Genomic DNA, 16,933 nt, shown 5'->3' with positions numbered 1-16,933 from the left:
ATTTTCCTATTACTGGGAATCATAAGATTATGGCACCTCAGTTGAATACTTTATGGATGATGATGTTCTTTAAAGCATATACAGTACAGTACTTCCTTAACACCGCTCAGTTATGTGATAAATACCCAGGAGTTTCAGGTCCACAAAAATGTGCTTCCTCCTTAATAACACAATTAGACCATTTCTGTATACATACAGAAATGGTCTAATTGACACAAAAGCTGTACTAAAAGGTTAAAATTAAGACAATACTAACTGTGCAATAATACACATTTTCTAGATGCCCTGGATGGTGTTTAGGCTAGATTTCATCATAGCACTGTTTATGAGGGTGGAAACATCTTTAATAAAATTATGTTTACTAGCCTCCTGCCTAGTACAGTGGTAACGTAATCGCCTAGCATTTGCATGGCAGCAGATTCCAAGCTTGGAACTGTGAGTTTAAGCTATTTACTGGAGAGGCTACTGCTGTGGCTGAGTACCACATTGGGGTTTTGGGCTTGCCCAGCTGGCGTTCTAGTGAGCATCTGATGAAACTGAAACTTGACACTTTTAAAATGTCGATTGATTACCACCATATGAAAGAGGAGATAGAAATGATGTGCATGCTTAGAGTAGTGTGTTAATTGAAATATATGTCTAACATTTTCTCATATAAATAAGTGAGATAATACATACATGGCACATTGTTCAAATAAGTTAATTATTGAATTACCATAAAAAATGTTTTAACGTCAGGTTTTCCTTCCATAGGCTAAGAAGTGAAATAAGTTTTCTCCACTCATGTGCCTTATGCTGTTTTTTATTTTTATTATTTAACTATGCCTGGTATCTTTTGAGTCAATCATTCAGTTTTGTCTGAATTTCCATCAGGTTCAGGTCTTCATGTAATCCATGATTTTCTGACCCTTAATTGTGGAATAAATTCATTTGAAGCAATATAAAAATGAGGAAATGGGATCAATGAACAAATTATGTGTAAAAGAATAAAATGTAACAAGTTAACATATGCTATATTTTTTTGGAATGTACAAGTAAAAGTTATATCTCGCCAGAGCATTTAGTTCTATTCATGGTTAGAAGAGAGTAATTCATTATTTTCTAGTTATTTTTATGAAACTTCCCAATTTTCATATTGCTTCTACTGGAAGCTGTGTAGATGTATACCCCACAATGAGAAAAAAAAGTAGTTCTCTTTTAAAATGCCTCCCCCTCTGGAAACCACATCATCTGGCAGTTGATGGCAAGTAATTAATCAGTGATAGACATTACCTCCTCCTTTTCAGTTTATCATTTAGCAGTTTCTAAATAAGAATTCTCTCCGATTTGAATCAATTTTCTGTAGTTCACTGGAACTAATAAATCACAATGCGATTAAAAATTTTCCCGGCTTTGTGTAACGTAAAAATATTCGGCCAGCAGCACATTATTCTGTTTGTGTGTGATCATGTCCAACCTTTTTAACTTTGACTATAGCGTGAATATTTACTAAAAGTTATTTTTTATATAAACTCTAAGAAGCTAAAGGTTCATGTTTTGATTGGCAGTGAGCCTGTTTCAATTTAGAATTTTAACATATTTTTATCAGCTGCTAGATGCGTTAACGTAAGGATAGTACTGTCCTCCTAGTCAAAGGCTTATGGCAGGAGAAGGAAAAAGTCTAAATGTGACTCCTCACCTTTTTCGTCTTTCTTGAAGTCTATGAAGTCGGTTGACCTCTTCCTTTCCAGATGTTGACCCTGGTGACGACACCCAGAGGAAATTATGGCCATGATACTCTTACAGCTAACGTAAAGGTGTGGCTGCTCTAGTTGTACCTGCAGTCGCTGCCTTTGTGTGTTAGGATCTTGATGTCCTGATACAACCCTTCTCTGGACCTGTCAGTCCTTCTGGATGTAGGATGTAAGAAGGTTGTCCTTCCCTTTGCCCAAAGTTCCAAGGAAGTTACGGAAGAACCTTGTTCTCCGCTAGATAATTCATCACATGAATGGAAGAGATGTAAATTGACATCGTCTGATAATGGAAGAGATGTAAATTGACGTCATCTGATAATGGAAGAGATGTAAATTGACATCTTCTGATAATGGAAGAGATGTAAATTGACTTTGTCTGATAATGGAAGAGATACAGTATAAATTGACTTTGTCTGATAATATAAGAGATGTAAATTGATGTCGTCTGATAATGGAAGAGATTAAAATTAAGGTCATCTGATGACGAATTTAATTGTCATCCTGTTGAGTACCTCACTGTGTGTGCTCACGCTTCTGGGGTTTTCTCGCCACCTCAATTGTTGGTATATATCAGAAATGCAAACAGCATCCTGCATAATAGCCACAAAGGCACAGCTCGTCATGGTAAGGGCATCAACATTTACAAATGACGCATTATCCAAAGATACCCAGGAAATAAACTGCAACTCACACATATCCTCTCCTCTGCGTGCCAACCAGTACCCAAGAGAACTTGCTTTTAGAGAACATCCACAAGACTTGAGTCTTTCTCCTATTCCTGCGTGCATCAGCGCGAACAGGATTACAAACTTCTGTGTTTCGCCGATGCTCCTTGAACGCTAGATCCGATGAATGGGATCTTATATATGGTTGCTCACATGCGTGCCAGAGTTTGAACACCCACCTATTCATAAACTCCCATGTGACCTTGGTGTTAGTTGATAAGCGCAAGACTTTGGTTTTTCTCCTGGTGTCACACAAGACTTTGGTCTTTCTCCTGGTGCATCAGAGCCCATAAAACTTATTGCATGCATTGGCTTGCCAGCCCATGCCATTACCTACTGCTGCTAAGCACGCAACTAGTATGGTATCGGCAGATGACAAAAGAGCGCTAGGGCATGCACTCTGCCATTATGGAACAATTGCTACGGCTAGCACGCGATATTACGACCAGTCTCACTATATTGTTTTTAGATTTGTTAAGGGCAACAGAAATATTGGACATTATTCCAGTAAGGTCATGCGCCACTGGGGAAGTGCACGCATATATAGATTCTAAAGCCCACCTCCCACAACAGACAGTTTTATGAAGAGTTTCTCCCTGGAACCATCACCAGTTTTAAGACCTGTGCTCTACTAATAAGCAAACCTATCCCCCATAAGCTCCCCTAACTAGCCTATTTTCTATTGTAAGTAAAATAAAAGTGTGTATTCCATCTGACAAGGGGAAGAATGGGTAGTAATGTAAACCCAACAACTTATTATTCCCATTCATTACAGATACAGTAGGATACAAGTTATTCTATGAAAGGCTGTCTTTAGACAACACTTAGCCTATAGCCTAAAAATAGGAGCATGGAGTTATCTCTCTGCTCCAAGTGGTCTGAGAGCTTAGCTTCGGGATTTTAGCCAGCCACTTTGGTGGTAGGGACTTTCTCCCACTTAAGGATAAGTCTCCTATTGAATGGACTGAGGTTTGTATTTGTGTAGGAACAAATCACAAATCTTATCAGTATTTTGTGTTTTTCCTAGCTATATAATCTTGAGTCCTTTAAGACTTTTCAGTTATTATTCCTTCCTCATCCACCCCACAAGCCTTAGGTGAAGCTCAAAGTGGCTACTAGATCAGCCGATGACTCGTAGGGCTTCCCCCTCTGCCTTCCGGTAACTACTGATTCCTTGTTATTGTAACAGCCGAGAATCCAGCTTCGCTGCAATCATACTACTACTACTACTACTACTACTACTAGCAGCTAATTTACAATTCTAGTATGAAAAGCAGGATGCTGTGAGCCCAAGGGCTCCAACAGGGTAAAATAACTCAGTGAGGAAAGGAAATAATGAAATAAACTACATAAGAAAATTGATTGTCATATATAAACTATGAAAAGAGATTCATGTCAGCTTGTTCATAAAAAAAAAAAAAATGACTACAAGATCGAACTTCTGAATTTCCATCAATTAAACTGCCTGATTAGGAAGATCATTCCACAATCTGGGCACAGCTGGAATAAAACTTTTAGACTACTGTCTAATATTGAGCCTTGTAATGGAGAAGACATGACTTTCATGATTAACTTCATACACAACAGTACAGTCTGGATGATCCGAATGCAAATGATGGTCAGAATTATGAAAAATCTTATGCAACATGCATATAAAGAACTAATTGAACGATGGTGCCAGAGATTACTATCTTGATCAGAAATAAGAAATTTGATAAAACTCAGGTTTTTTTCAACAAATTAAGATGAGATTCAGCAGTTAGAACAATACTCTAGTTTCTACAGTTCCATTATCAGGCTGTATGTCGCAAATCTCATATCACTTACAAGGTATTAGTCATGATTGCTTATTTACATAATAGGCTATTTGTTGAAATTTTGGTTTCTGTTAGAAGTAATTGCCCATGGCTATAGATGCTTAGACTGTACATGAGATGTTAGTCTTATCAAGTACTGTACCTTGGTCATCATCATCATTGTCTCCTCCTACGCCTATTGACTCAAATTGCCTTGGTTAGATTTCGCCAGTCGTCTCGATCTTGAGCTTTTAATTCAATATTTCTACATTCATCATCTCTTACTTCGCACTTCATAGTCCTCAGCAATGTAGGCTCTGGTCTTCCAACTCTTTTAGTGCCTTGTGGAGCCCAGCTGAACATTTGGTGAACTAATCTCTCTGGGGGAGTGCGAAGAGCATGCCCAAACTGCACCTTGGTATTTCATATATTTTTCTTGGGTGAGATTGTATTTTGTCATTTAATTTTTAAAACCCTTACAGTTGTCAGAATGGATTAAGAAAAAATTTTTTTTTTTAAGATCTTTCAGACATAACCATTTTATTTTTATCATTAACAAATTGGCTGATAACCTTAGAATCATATAGACTAGTTTGTTTTCCATAATGAGATTTTGAGGTGCAAGTTGATGTTATCTCCGTATCTTATTTCAGAACCAGTAATTTTAACACCATATGTTAAACTCTATGTGCAACAATCTCTTTTTGGAAGGAAAGAGAGCTTTTCAAGTTGTACAAGTAATAGTTCTTGATTAGTTTGTGAATTTAAACTTGCCGAAGTCATCTTTCCTAAAATGGCAATTTGTTTCTAATTAAGAGTTCAGTGACGAGGTCACATTCTCGGTTAGATTCAATTCAGAGGAAGGACTTGAAGGTTTAGTTTTCAATATCAAACTTACCCGATGATCATATAGCTGCATCCCTGCTGCCCGACAGAAAAAACCTACGGGAGGAATACGCCAGCGATCGCTATACAGGTGGGGGTGTACATCAACAGCGCCATCTGTCAAGTAGGTACTCAAGTACTCGATGTCAACAACGAACCAATTTTCCCTCTGTCGTGCCACAGGCAAGACCTACTAAATACGCTGTTACTAACTGGATTTGTTTTCACAACTATTTGGTGAAGTACACTATTCCAGTTTTGAGCTTTCGCTATGCAGGGGTTTTATCTTCATTTCAAAACTTGAACTCATTTTGGATAGATTTAATTATGGTGACGAAGAGAGTATGAACTCTCTTTCACTTTTAAATGGCCGACCCTTCCCTTAGACGGAAGTGTGTTTAGGTTTTTGGTAATTTTGCTTAACAAGTTATAGATCTATTTATTTTATAACTCTCCGCCTTTATAGGCCTCTTCGATTAACTTTCCATTTATTATAAACTTATAAAATTAATTTTTATGTTTGTTTATATGCGACCTTTCCTAATAGTAGGCGGTCCTTACTTGGAACCGAAGTTAATTAACTTTGAGCCCGTCATATCGTATTTACCTTTTAAGAATTTATACCTTTTTTAATGTTTTTGAAAGAATTTCTTTGATAGTCTCGTACTGTTTTCAAAGATGAACTAACGTTTAGTTTTGTCTCCGCAGTTGTTGACGTTCAGAACGTTCAACATGCGCTCTATCGTTACGATAGAGAGAGAGTATTTCACGGTTTCACGTTGCAGTAAGAGTTAACCAATTCTAGCGTTTCGTTCATTCTTTCTTAGCTTAAATGGTTTAAATTCTAAATAAAGGAACTTTTTATTTGGGAAACCTTTCAGTTTTTTCCTTTAGCAAATAATATGTTTTAACGATATATAATTGGGCTCTTCTCTCAGGTTCTAAGTCAAGAGAGAAGAGAGAGAGAGATAGAGACGGAGGGAGAGAGAGGAGGATAAACGTTTCGTTCAAGCGGGTAACGTTGTTCTCGTTTTTTACTCTTCTCCCTAGTCGCTGTAGGGGAAGAAGGTAAAACGTTTCTAGAGTTTTATTCTTATTCCCAGGCTTTATGCGGTGAGAGATTTTAAACGTAGTTTATTTGATCTAGTGTTTAGTCTCTTTTCCAGCCACTGAATTCTTTATCTTTAATTATGTTTTTCTGTTGCATTGTAAACTGTTTTCGCAATTACTACCTTTTAATGAAGGATAGGATTGCGTGTTTCAGATAGAAATCAGTTAAAGTTTCGATTTCAGTGAAATAAGTGCTAACAGAAAATCAAAAGTGATAAAGTGATATGCGCAAAGTGTTACAGTGTTGCGTTCGAGGGTTCGTCTGTTCGTGCCAGTGGTTCACCTAGTCCGATACCTCTTACAAGCTCCCAAGCCCAGGGGAGAAGTAATGTCGAAGGACTTATGGGTTCCACAGGCCTTGATCGACGAACAGACGTTTCCCTCCGTGGTTTCGGGTGTATCTACACACGTTGCCGACGTGATCACCCCACCCACACAAAGACGAGAGAGCCCATTTATTCCTCGTCTGCGGAAGAGGTTTCTCGCAGAAACCATGGACCAAATCTTGCAGCTTTTTTAAGTGCAAGTCGGTCCCTTCCGCGCAAGTCCAACGGCCTAGGTGTAGCCACTGGGTCTGTTCGGACTCCCTGCAGTCATCCGACGACTGCACACCTTCCGAGAGAGGCAAGGTGGTACCGCAACAGGCAGTAACTCCGTCTGTTGCCGCACCAGCTGTTTTAGACCCTCAGTCACAACGGACAGTAGCTCCGTTTGTTGCCGTCTTTTATAGACCCTAGTGGTCCATGCTGCAGATATGCAGTCTCAGCTTGCTTCCTTCATGCAGGAGTATCGTGCTGAGAAGGTTGACACTGCACCTGTTAACCTACAACCTGCCACGGTTGTGCGCTCAGCAGATACTGCGGCTGCCTGCTCCCACACTCCACCTGTGAGAGCTCCACCACCGATGCGCAGTCGATCCTGCCAGACGCATGTTCATGCTGCACCCTCCGTTGACATGCGTGAGCTACCGCATCAGCAGTGGGAAGGTGCTGTCAAGCTGCCGTGTTTTGCCGCAATGCGGCATGCTCCGCAACCCACGGTAGTCCCTCCCACGCACCAGCACTCCGCTTTTGTTGTTGCCAGCTCCCACACTCCGACTGCGGAGAAGGTTGACGATGCACCCGTTGGCCTACAGCCTGCCACGGTTGTGCGCCCGGCATGGCTGCCTGCTCCCACACTCTTGTTGTGAGAGCTCCTCCACCCATGCGCAGTCGACCCTGCCAGACGCATGCTGACTCCCACAGACACACGGAGCACTCCGTTGCCGTGCGTGAGCTACCACAAGCTGCCGTGTTTTGACACGGTGTGTCAGCCTCCGCAACACACTGTGGTTACCGCCACTCGCCCGCAGCAAACTAGTCAGTCAGGAGTTGAGGCTTCCCCACACAGCTTTGGTTGTTGCCAACTCACAGACTGTCAAACAGTTACATGACGTTGCCTTCTGGTGTGCTACTAATACACCAGTGCTGTATGTCCTCACGCACCTGTTGGGGTTGACAGTTCAGTTTTTGACAGTTCACAGACTGTCAAGCAGTTTCATAACGTTGCCTTCTGGTCTGCTGCTTATGCACCAGTGTAACCCTCACTGAGATAACCTAGCTTTTCTCGGACATGGTTCCTGTAGATGAGAAAGTGCTGTTCTCCCTCCTTCTGATATTCCCTTGAGGACTCTGTCATTTGGAGAGGAGCCTTAAGCTGCTTAGCCTCCTATGGACTTTAATTAAAGCATAACATGCTTCCAGGGAGGGTAAAGGGTTCCGCTTCAGTCGCTAACCCCGTCTGTTGCCACACCTGCTCCCATTGACCTTGGGCTTTGTTGCAAGACATGCAGTCCAAGCTTAGTCCTTGATAGAGGATTTTTTACGGAGAAGAACCTTCTTGCCAACAACCTTCCTACCGGTTGGTTGTACGCCCTGTTGACGCTGAGGTATCCTACTCACGTCCGCCAGTTGAGATGGTTCCTCCACCGGTGCGACCCAGTGTGGGTTGCCAGTCGCACGTTGACGTTAAGCGACTCTCGGAGGTGGTTGTGGACGTTCAGTGTGTCACTGGGAAGACGTTCAACAACCAGCAGAGGTGACTTGTTGTGACGCAGTGCAGCAACCTCAGCAACCCGATAAGGGGTTGTCTGCACAACCCAGACAGTCTAGACAGTTTCGGGTTGTCGCTGTACTTCCTCGCTTCCCCATGGTTGACAGTTCACAGACTGTGCAGCAGTACCATGATCTTGTGTCCGGCTCCGTCACGCATCCACCAGTGCGACCGGATTCAGCGAGTCAGACGTTGCCCACTCCGTTGCCGTTTCCTCATCAGTTTCGGATGAGGAACCCTCTGATGAGGACATGGCTGAACAAGACGATCAACCCCCAGCCCTGCTATCCATCCAGAAGATGCTGAAGAAGGAACACGGCCCTGTCAGGCTGTGGATGAGTCTGGTTAGGACACTGTCATCCGTGGTTCAATTGGTGTCACTTGGAAGACTACACCTCCGTCCTCTTCGGTTTCATCTAGCTCTTCACTGGAAAAGGACAAGACGCTAGAAGCGGTCTCGATCCCGGTTTCCGGAAGATAAGTCTGGTCTGACTTGATGAAAGGACTTTATCAACCTTTGATAGGGTCTTCCCCTGACTGTTCAGACTCCCAACCACGTTCTCTTCTCAGACGCATCGGACGTAGGCTGGGGTGCGACCTTAGGCGGTAGGGAATGCTCGGGATTATGGAACTCGAGTCAAAGGACAATGCATTTCAACTGCAAGAAGCTTCTGGCAGTACGTCTGACCTGGAAAGCTTCAGGTCTCTCCTTCAAGGCAAAGTAGTGGAGGTGAACACGGACAACTCCCTGCTTTGATGTACATCTCCTAGCAAGGAGGGACCTACTCTCTGACATGGTACGAGTTCGCAAGTGACCTCCTCTCCTGTTCAACAGGTCTAGACTTTTCACTAGTAACAAGTTTCTTCCAAGGCAACTTGAATGTCTTAGCAGATTGTCTCAGTAGGAAGGGACAATAATTCCAACATATTGGACCCTCCACAAGGATGTATGCAAGAGACTTTGGGTCACCTGGGGCCAGCCAACCATAGATCTCTTCGCAACCTCGATGTCCAAGAGGCTCTCAATACTTTGCTCACCTATCCCGGAACCAGCAGTAGTTCTTTTAGATGCCTTTCTACTAAATTGGTCTCATCTAGATCTATATGCATTCCCTCCGTTCTAGATTGTCAACAAGGTACTGCAGAAGTTCGCCTCTCACGAAGGGACAAAGTTGACACTAGTTGCTTCCCTCTGGCCCGCGAGAGAATAACTTACCGAGGTACTTCGATGGCTAGTAGACGTTCCCAGAACTCTTCCCCTAAGGGTGGACCTGCTACGTCTGCCACGCGTAAAGAAGGTACTCCAAGGCCTCCACGCTCTTCGTCTCACTGCCTTCAGAGTATCGAAAGACTCTCGAGAACTAGAGGTTTTTCGAAGGAGGCAACCAGAGCGATTGCTAGAGCAAGGAGAACATCCACCCTTAGAGTCTACCAATCGAAGTGGGAAATCTTCCGAAACTGGTGCAAGTCAGTATCCGTATCCTCGACCAGTACCTCTGTAACTCAAATAGCTGACTTCCTCTTATATCTGAGGAAAGAGCGATCTCTTTCAGCTCCCACTATCAAGGGTTACAGAAGCATGTTGGCATCAGTCTTCCGTCACAGAGGCTTAGATCTTTCCAACAATAAAGATCTACAGGACCTCCTTAAGTCTTTTGAGACCACGAAGGAGCGTCGTTTGGTTACACCTGGTTGGAATTTAGACGTGGTTCTAAGATTCCTTATGTTAGACAGGTTCGAACCACTTCAATCAGCCTCCCTGAAAGATCTCACCTTCAAGACTCTTTTCCTGATATGCTTAACCACAGCTAAAAGAGTCAGTGGGATTCATGCCTTCAGCAAGAACATCGGATTCTCATCCGAAACGGCTACATGTTCTACATCTTGGTTTTCTAGCCAAACACGAGCTGCCTTCTCGGCCTTGACCAATATCGTTCGATATTCCAAACTTATCGTATGGTTGGAAATGAACTAGAAAGAGTATTATGTCCTGTAAGAGCTCTTAAGTTCTATTTTAAAACCTTTACGAGGCCCGTCTGAAGCTTTATGGTGTTCAGTTAAGAATTCATCTTTGCCTATGTCAGAGAATTCTTTATCCTATTTTTATCAGACTGTTAATACGAGAAGCTCATTCAGAAGGGGCCCTTCTGAATGAGGAAGACCAAGCTTGGCTGAAGGTAAGGACACACGAAGTTAGAGCTGTCACAACTTCCGTGACCTTTAAACAAAATAGATCTCTGCAAAATATATTCGACGCAACCTATTGGAAAAGCAAATCAGTGTTCGCGTCTTTTATCTTGAGAATGTCCAGTCTCTTTACGAGAACTGCTACACTCTGGGACCATTCGTAGCAACGAGTGCAGTAGTGGTGGGGGCTCCACCACTACAATTCCCTAATTCCAGAACCTTTTTAATCTTTCTCTTGAAATATTTTTGGGTTGTCCGGAAGGCTAAGAAGCCTTTCGCATCCTACTTGATTTGGCGGGTGGTCAAAATCATTTCTTGAGAAGCGCCTAGATTAGAGGTTTTGATGAGGACCTTTAGTATGGGTTGCAACCCTTCATACTTCAGCTCCTAGGAGTCGCTCAGCATCCTATGAGGATCGCGAGGCTCAGTAAGGAAGACGTACTTAAAAAGGCAGAGTAATTGTTCAAGTCGTCTTCCTTACCAGGTACTTATTTATTTTATGCTTGTTATTTTGAATAACTGCTAAAATGAAATACGGAATACTTAGCTCATAATGTCAACTTGTTATGCTGGTCTCTACCCACCCCCCTGGGTGTGAATCAGCTATATGATCATCGGGTAAGTTTGATATTGAAAAATGTTATTTTCCTTAGTAAAATAAATTTTTGAATATACTTACCCGATGATCATAAATTAAAGGACCCACCCTTCCTCCCCAATAGAGAACCAGTGGGACAGAGGAGAAAATTGGTTCGTTGTTGACATCGAGTACTTGAGTACCTACTTGACAGATGGCGCTGTTGATGTACACCCCCACCTGTATAGCGATCGCTGGCGTATTCCTCCCGTAGGTTTTTTCTGTCGGGCAGCAGGGATGCAGCTATATGATCATCGGGTAAGTATATTCAAAAATTTATTTTACTAAGGAAAATAACATATTTACAAAGAGGTAGTTCAGCTACTTTTGTTCATGAGGAATATATTTGGAAAGGGGTATTGACAGTGACTCAGTAGTTTATACAGTCAGTTTTTCCAAGGCTTTATCTAAAAGAAACCTGGTTTCATTATAAATTTTTAGGGCATAAAGTGCTGTTGGTAATTGAGTAATATGTTGTAAACAACTATATTATATTAATTTATTTGCTTAAACTTACTATGCATATCAGACCCTATGACATACTGTTTTTCGCAAATATCTTTGAAACGAAAACTCGGATCAGCATGGTGCTTTGGCAAAGATTGTTTCACACACTCCGCTAATTTTTGACATTACTGTGCATTGTCAAATGCTGCTAATTATGGCGTTTACTCTTGACTGTGAAGTCAAAAACCTGCGTGAGCCGTTTACACATTCGAACAGGTGAGGCGTGACGTATTTGTGACGTCCATTCATCCACTAACTCCGCCCCTGCCTTCCCCTACTACCACCATCCCTCCCTTTCCCTCCCTCCTACCCTACTCCTACTCCCTATTCCCGCCCTCTTTCACCTCCATACCTCCCTTTCATCTCCCTCAATCCCCCTTCTCTCTCTCTCTCTCTCTCTCTCTCTCTCTCTCTCTCTCTCTCTCTCTCTCTCTCTCTCTCTCTCTCTCTCTCTCTCTGCACACGAAGAAATGAAGCTATGCTCACATATGACTTATTTATAATGGCGGATAACTCGAATGTATATATGTTAAGTATGGTAGGGTGTTTTATGTATGACCCTGATTCCTGTTCCAGCGCAACTTGTTGTTGCTTAATTATTGTATGAGGTTTGTTTGACAATTATACAAACATTGAAAGTTATACGAGTATGCGACCCTAATACCCATAGGTTATGTTGAACGTATGATGGGATGAAGTATGTAGCGGACGCTTGGTCATTTATAGGAAATCGTGTAAGAGATGGAAAGGAAAAGGGTGGAACTGAAGTGGGAATCCAATGCAGAGTAAAAACTTAGAATGAAATTGAAGTGATAAATATATGAATAATTTATTCTAATGTTAGTAAAAGGCTGCCATATGTTAAAAAGTCATTGCAGACATAAATAGACAGCGAGTATATGATGGCTGGATTAATACTATAAATAACTGACCACATATTTTACTTTTAATATTCATCACTCTCGACAAACAGGTCATCTTCCTCATCACTGTTACCTTCTGCACTTACCAAATACGGTATAACCGTCAAAGAAGCAAAAACATCGATTACGATTGTTTGCATAAACGATCAAACTTTACTCGGCATATAATTTTTATTAATCTGTCATTAATTCGTCATACTTGTGTCTGGCTTCATAAACCGTGTAGCCTCAAGAGAGAGAGAGAGAGAGGTAACAGCCATTCCCTTATGAGAGAGGTAACAGCCATTCCCTTATGAGAGAGAGAGAGAGAGAGAGGGGGGGGGATGAGGAAGGGGTAAGGGAGGTATGGAGGAGAAAGAGGTAGGGGGATAAGGACAATTACAGTAAGAGGGGAGGAAAGGGAGTAGGGGAAGCCAGGAGTGGAGGTAGTGGGTGGATAGACGTCACAAATACGTCACGCCTCACCTGTTCGAATGTGTAGTAGCTCACGCAGGTTTTTGACTTCACAGTCAGGAGTAAACGCCATAATTAGCCGCATTTGACAGTGTACAATAGTGTTAAAAATTAGCGGAGTGTGTGAAACACTCTGTGCCAAAGCACCATGCTGATCCGAGTTTTCGTTTCAAAGATATTTGCGAAAAACAGTATGTCATAAGGTCTGATATGCATAGTAGTTTAAGCTATATCTGTGTTTTTTCCAATGAAGATGTTCAAGGTTTTTTTTATAATGCTGCATAAGACTTTAGTTTTAAAAGGTAGATAGTGGTTATAGGTCTGGAATTCAACCAGTAAACTTAACTGATTACAAACTTTACTTGGTGTTAGGATTGGTTACCTTTCAAACTAGCCTTTAGTCATTGATAAATTTATTAAAGTAGGTTTGTACTATCCCATCTCTTTCCTTCATTACCCCACTTCCATCAGTGCGTGAATCAGTACAGTAATATGATCATTAGGGGATTCTCATGAACATAAACAATTTTAACCCTTTTACCCCCAGGCTCTTTGGAAATGTCCAACCCTTAACCCCCAAGGGGTTATTTTTTTCCCAGCACATTTTGCAGTATATTTTTTTTAAATTGCTCTAACAGCCTTAATTTTTGTCATAGAGAGGTCAGGTTGGTCTCATTCTCTTGGAAAATGCCTGAGTTTTTTAAAAGAATTATCAAAAATATGAAAAAAAATTTTTTATAGCATTTTTTTGCAAGGACGTACCGGTACGTCCATGGGGGTAAAGGGATGGGTTTTGTGAAACGCACCAGTACGTCCTTTGGGGGTAAAAGGGTTAATGATATTTAAATCTTTTATACTCTCCTGATGTTCATATGCATGGCCCCTCCCTCAGTGATCAGTGATGTCAAGAGACTATTGATCTGGTTTTCAACTTTGTGAACTAAAAATTAGGAGGTATTATGTTGTATCATTGACTAGTTGGTTGCCATCAACCGCCAGAGGGCGTGATAGTTTCCAGAGCAGGAGGCATTTTGTAAGAATAGAGAATAGAATATTTTTATTTTGCAGTAGACATTGACAAGCTTTCAGTTGAAGCAATATGACATCAGGTGAGTATAAAGATGATGAATTTTGTCATTAAAATTCTGGTTTTTAAAAGGTTTAGTGTTATGCATGTTACATTTTAGTTTTATTACACTGTTATATCCAGTTCTGTATTTCGTTTTATTGTTCTCTTACATTTCTTTTCAATTTAAAGATTAGGAGATTAGGGGCAAGTTATTTGACAAGTTTGGCTGAGGTACCAGCTACTGTATATGGTAGGTTTATTTCAATAGAAAAATTTGCCCGTTTTCAGGAATTACATGCCAAGTCTGATATATTTTGATAATATATTAATAACACATCATGACAGTTGCACTTTTTTTTTCCAGTTTCTAATCGACGTGGATCTGGTCACACTTCCCCTTCTGGTCAACATAATCTAGCCCAATACTACTTCCTTACACCGGTCCTCTGCTCTCACTGTAAGTGCAGTATTATATTTTACTATTGTTAATGGTAACCATGGCATGATAAATCCTTGGTTTTGTGTCCTTCAGTGATGTCTGTACGATGATCATTTTGATTAGATGAGGCTTGTGAAACTTAGTGTATAAATCTGAGTCCAAGAATGAGAGCAAGAACAGTTAGGTGTAGGAAACAATGTACGTAGGCCCGTCTTTATTCATTGCCGGGTACCTTTATTCAGCTCTATTACTGCTAGGTACAGTACATTTTTACAGTTGAGGAATCACCAAAACAGTTTTGTAGCTTCTACTAATTAGGAAACTGTTTAATTTTATCAAGTACAATTTTCAACATTAAGAATTTATTTTACAATGCAAACCTTTTTTGCCGAAATAGCTTATTTGTGTGTTGCTTACAAATTTCAGGCGCATCCGTTCATTTGTAAAAGAAAAAGAACATTAGTTATATCCGATAGATTAGTGCATGCTTTTGTGGTTCTTTATATCTCTGGTAGTTAAATTGTTGAATTTTTCATATTGTTGGACCAATATGGAGTAGAGCAAAGGTATTGGTAGGGGCCCAATTTAGTTAAATTAGTTGTTTTTGATAAAATATAAGGTAAGAATTTTTTTTAGAATTATATTTGCGCAATTACAAATCTAATATTTTAACTAGATTAAATATCAAGATCATAGGGAGGTAAAATTGAGCTACATATGATCTGGAATTGAAGAGGACCTAAAGGGACAATGGATCTCTTGGATTAAGAGCATAAATACAAGGGTCTTTAAGGAACTGTGATCGAGGATTGAACTGGAATCATGTTTAAAATTGGATGGGACATAAGAATGGGTTTTAAAGCATGTGTAACATTCACATACCACTTGAAAAAGAGCCAAGATGGATGGCTGAGGGAATGAACAAGATGAATCTTGGAAGCAGTAACTACACCTGCTACTGTCCACATACTGCTGTTACTCTTACTGTAGATAAAAAATTTAAGCTGATGGTTGGTGATTGTCCCTGACAATACATTGACATGACATTGCCAGTGAAGTAGTGGAAAAAAAAAAAGACAAGAACTGATGGTGCTTCTATTTCTGTAGCTTGCTGAAAATTGTGCTGGTTAGTGCGGCTAGTGCTGATACTTGCTTGCACTAGTGCTGATAGTTGCTTACTTTTGTTGATGCTGGTGCTGTTCTTGTACCTTAAAGGCATAGATGTATGCTAACTCATTGTTGTCTCGGGAACTTTGAATAATAGCTGCTGAGGACTGGCAAGAATGTTAAGCTAGTCAGAAGGTAGCAGGTGGGGCTGACATGAGTATGCTAGCTGATGTTGGAGATTTTAAGGTAACAGAAAGGTTTTGATGCAAGTTTAATATGTCATTGATGTTGGCTTGTGCTGTCTTAAGCTTAAGGTAAGACTCAGTACCAGTAGAATTGAGATAGCACATACTAAGAAGATGAAGTATGTTCATTAGGAGAAAGGCAAGGATCTGGTTGCAAAACCTGTTTGTCTGAGAACTGGTTGCACAATGACTTGGAAGTGGAACCAAGAAGAATGAACAAATTTTCTTGGACAAACTAATGGCTTGGTGAAGGACTAGAAGATGAATTTGAGAAAATTAATATCAGACTAGGGTTTGGATATACAGTGAAACTTATTTCCAGCTTGAGCACATGTACTATACTTCACAAAAGTAATATTAATATGTGGTGCAAAAAAATGGCTTTTTTAAATATTTAACTTAGCCGGTGAATATATAATAGCTGCAACTCTGTTGCTCGACAGACATACATAAAAAAACTCGCGAGCGATCGCTATGCAGGTTGCGGGTGTGCCCACCAGCGCCAACTGTCGGCCAGATACCACTCTCGGATGTAAACAAAACCTTCAATTTCTTCTCTGTCGACGTGTCGACAAGACGTACTTTTACTCGTTGTTGAACCTGGAGTTTTTCCCATCATATTTGGTGAAGTACTTTAATTTGGTTTGAGCTTTCGCAGTACAGGTGTTTTTCTTCAAATAAATCCTTGAACTCTTTTTTGGATAGATTTAATTTTTGATGACAAAGAGAGTATGGACTTTCTTTGACTTTTAAATGGCCGACCCTTCCCTTAGACGGAAGTGTGTTTAGGCTTTTAGCAATTATCTTATCACGTTATAAATTAATTATAGATTTTCCTCTATATATTTTATATCTCACCGCCTTTATTAGGCCTCTTCGATTAACTTTCCATTTATAATAAACATAAAAATAAATTTTAATGATTTGTTTATATGCAACCTTTCCTGAGAGTAGGCGGTCCTAACTTGGAAACCGAAGTTAAACAACGTTGAGCCCTTTCAATCGTAAATAGCTTTTAAAGAGCTA

General features: G+C 40.7%; 1 protein-coding gene across 1 annotated transcript in view; it reads left to right on the top strand.

Annotated features, from left to right (window-relative positions):
• Positions 1-15,074, top strand: part of LOC137642877 (uncharacterized) — an 86,310-nt gene extending 71,236 nt beyond the window's left edge. The window contains exons 6-7 of the mRNA XM_068375745.1: positions 14,481-14,573; positions 14,953-15,074. Of these exons, the coding sequence (XP_068231846.1) occupies positions 14,481-14,573; positions 14,953-15,074 (215 nt within the window). The remainder of the gene's footprint in view (positions 1-14,480; positions 14,574-14,952) is intronic.
• Positions 15,075-16,933: the final 1,859 nt, after the last annotated feature.

This window comes from Palaemon carinicauda, chromosome 6, assembly GCF_036898095.1.
Source record: "Palaemon carinicauda isolate YSFRI2023 chromosome 6, ASM3689809v2, whole genome shotgun sequence".
Lineage (NCBI taxonomy): Eukaryota > Metazoa > Arthropoda > Malacostraca > Decapoda > Palaemonidae > Palaemon > Palaemon carinicauda.
This window is presented reverse-complemented; position numbering and strand designations above follow the sequence as displayed.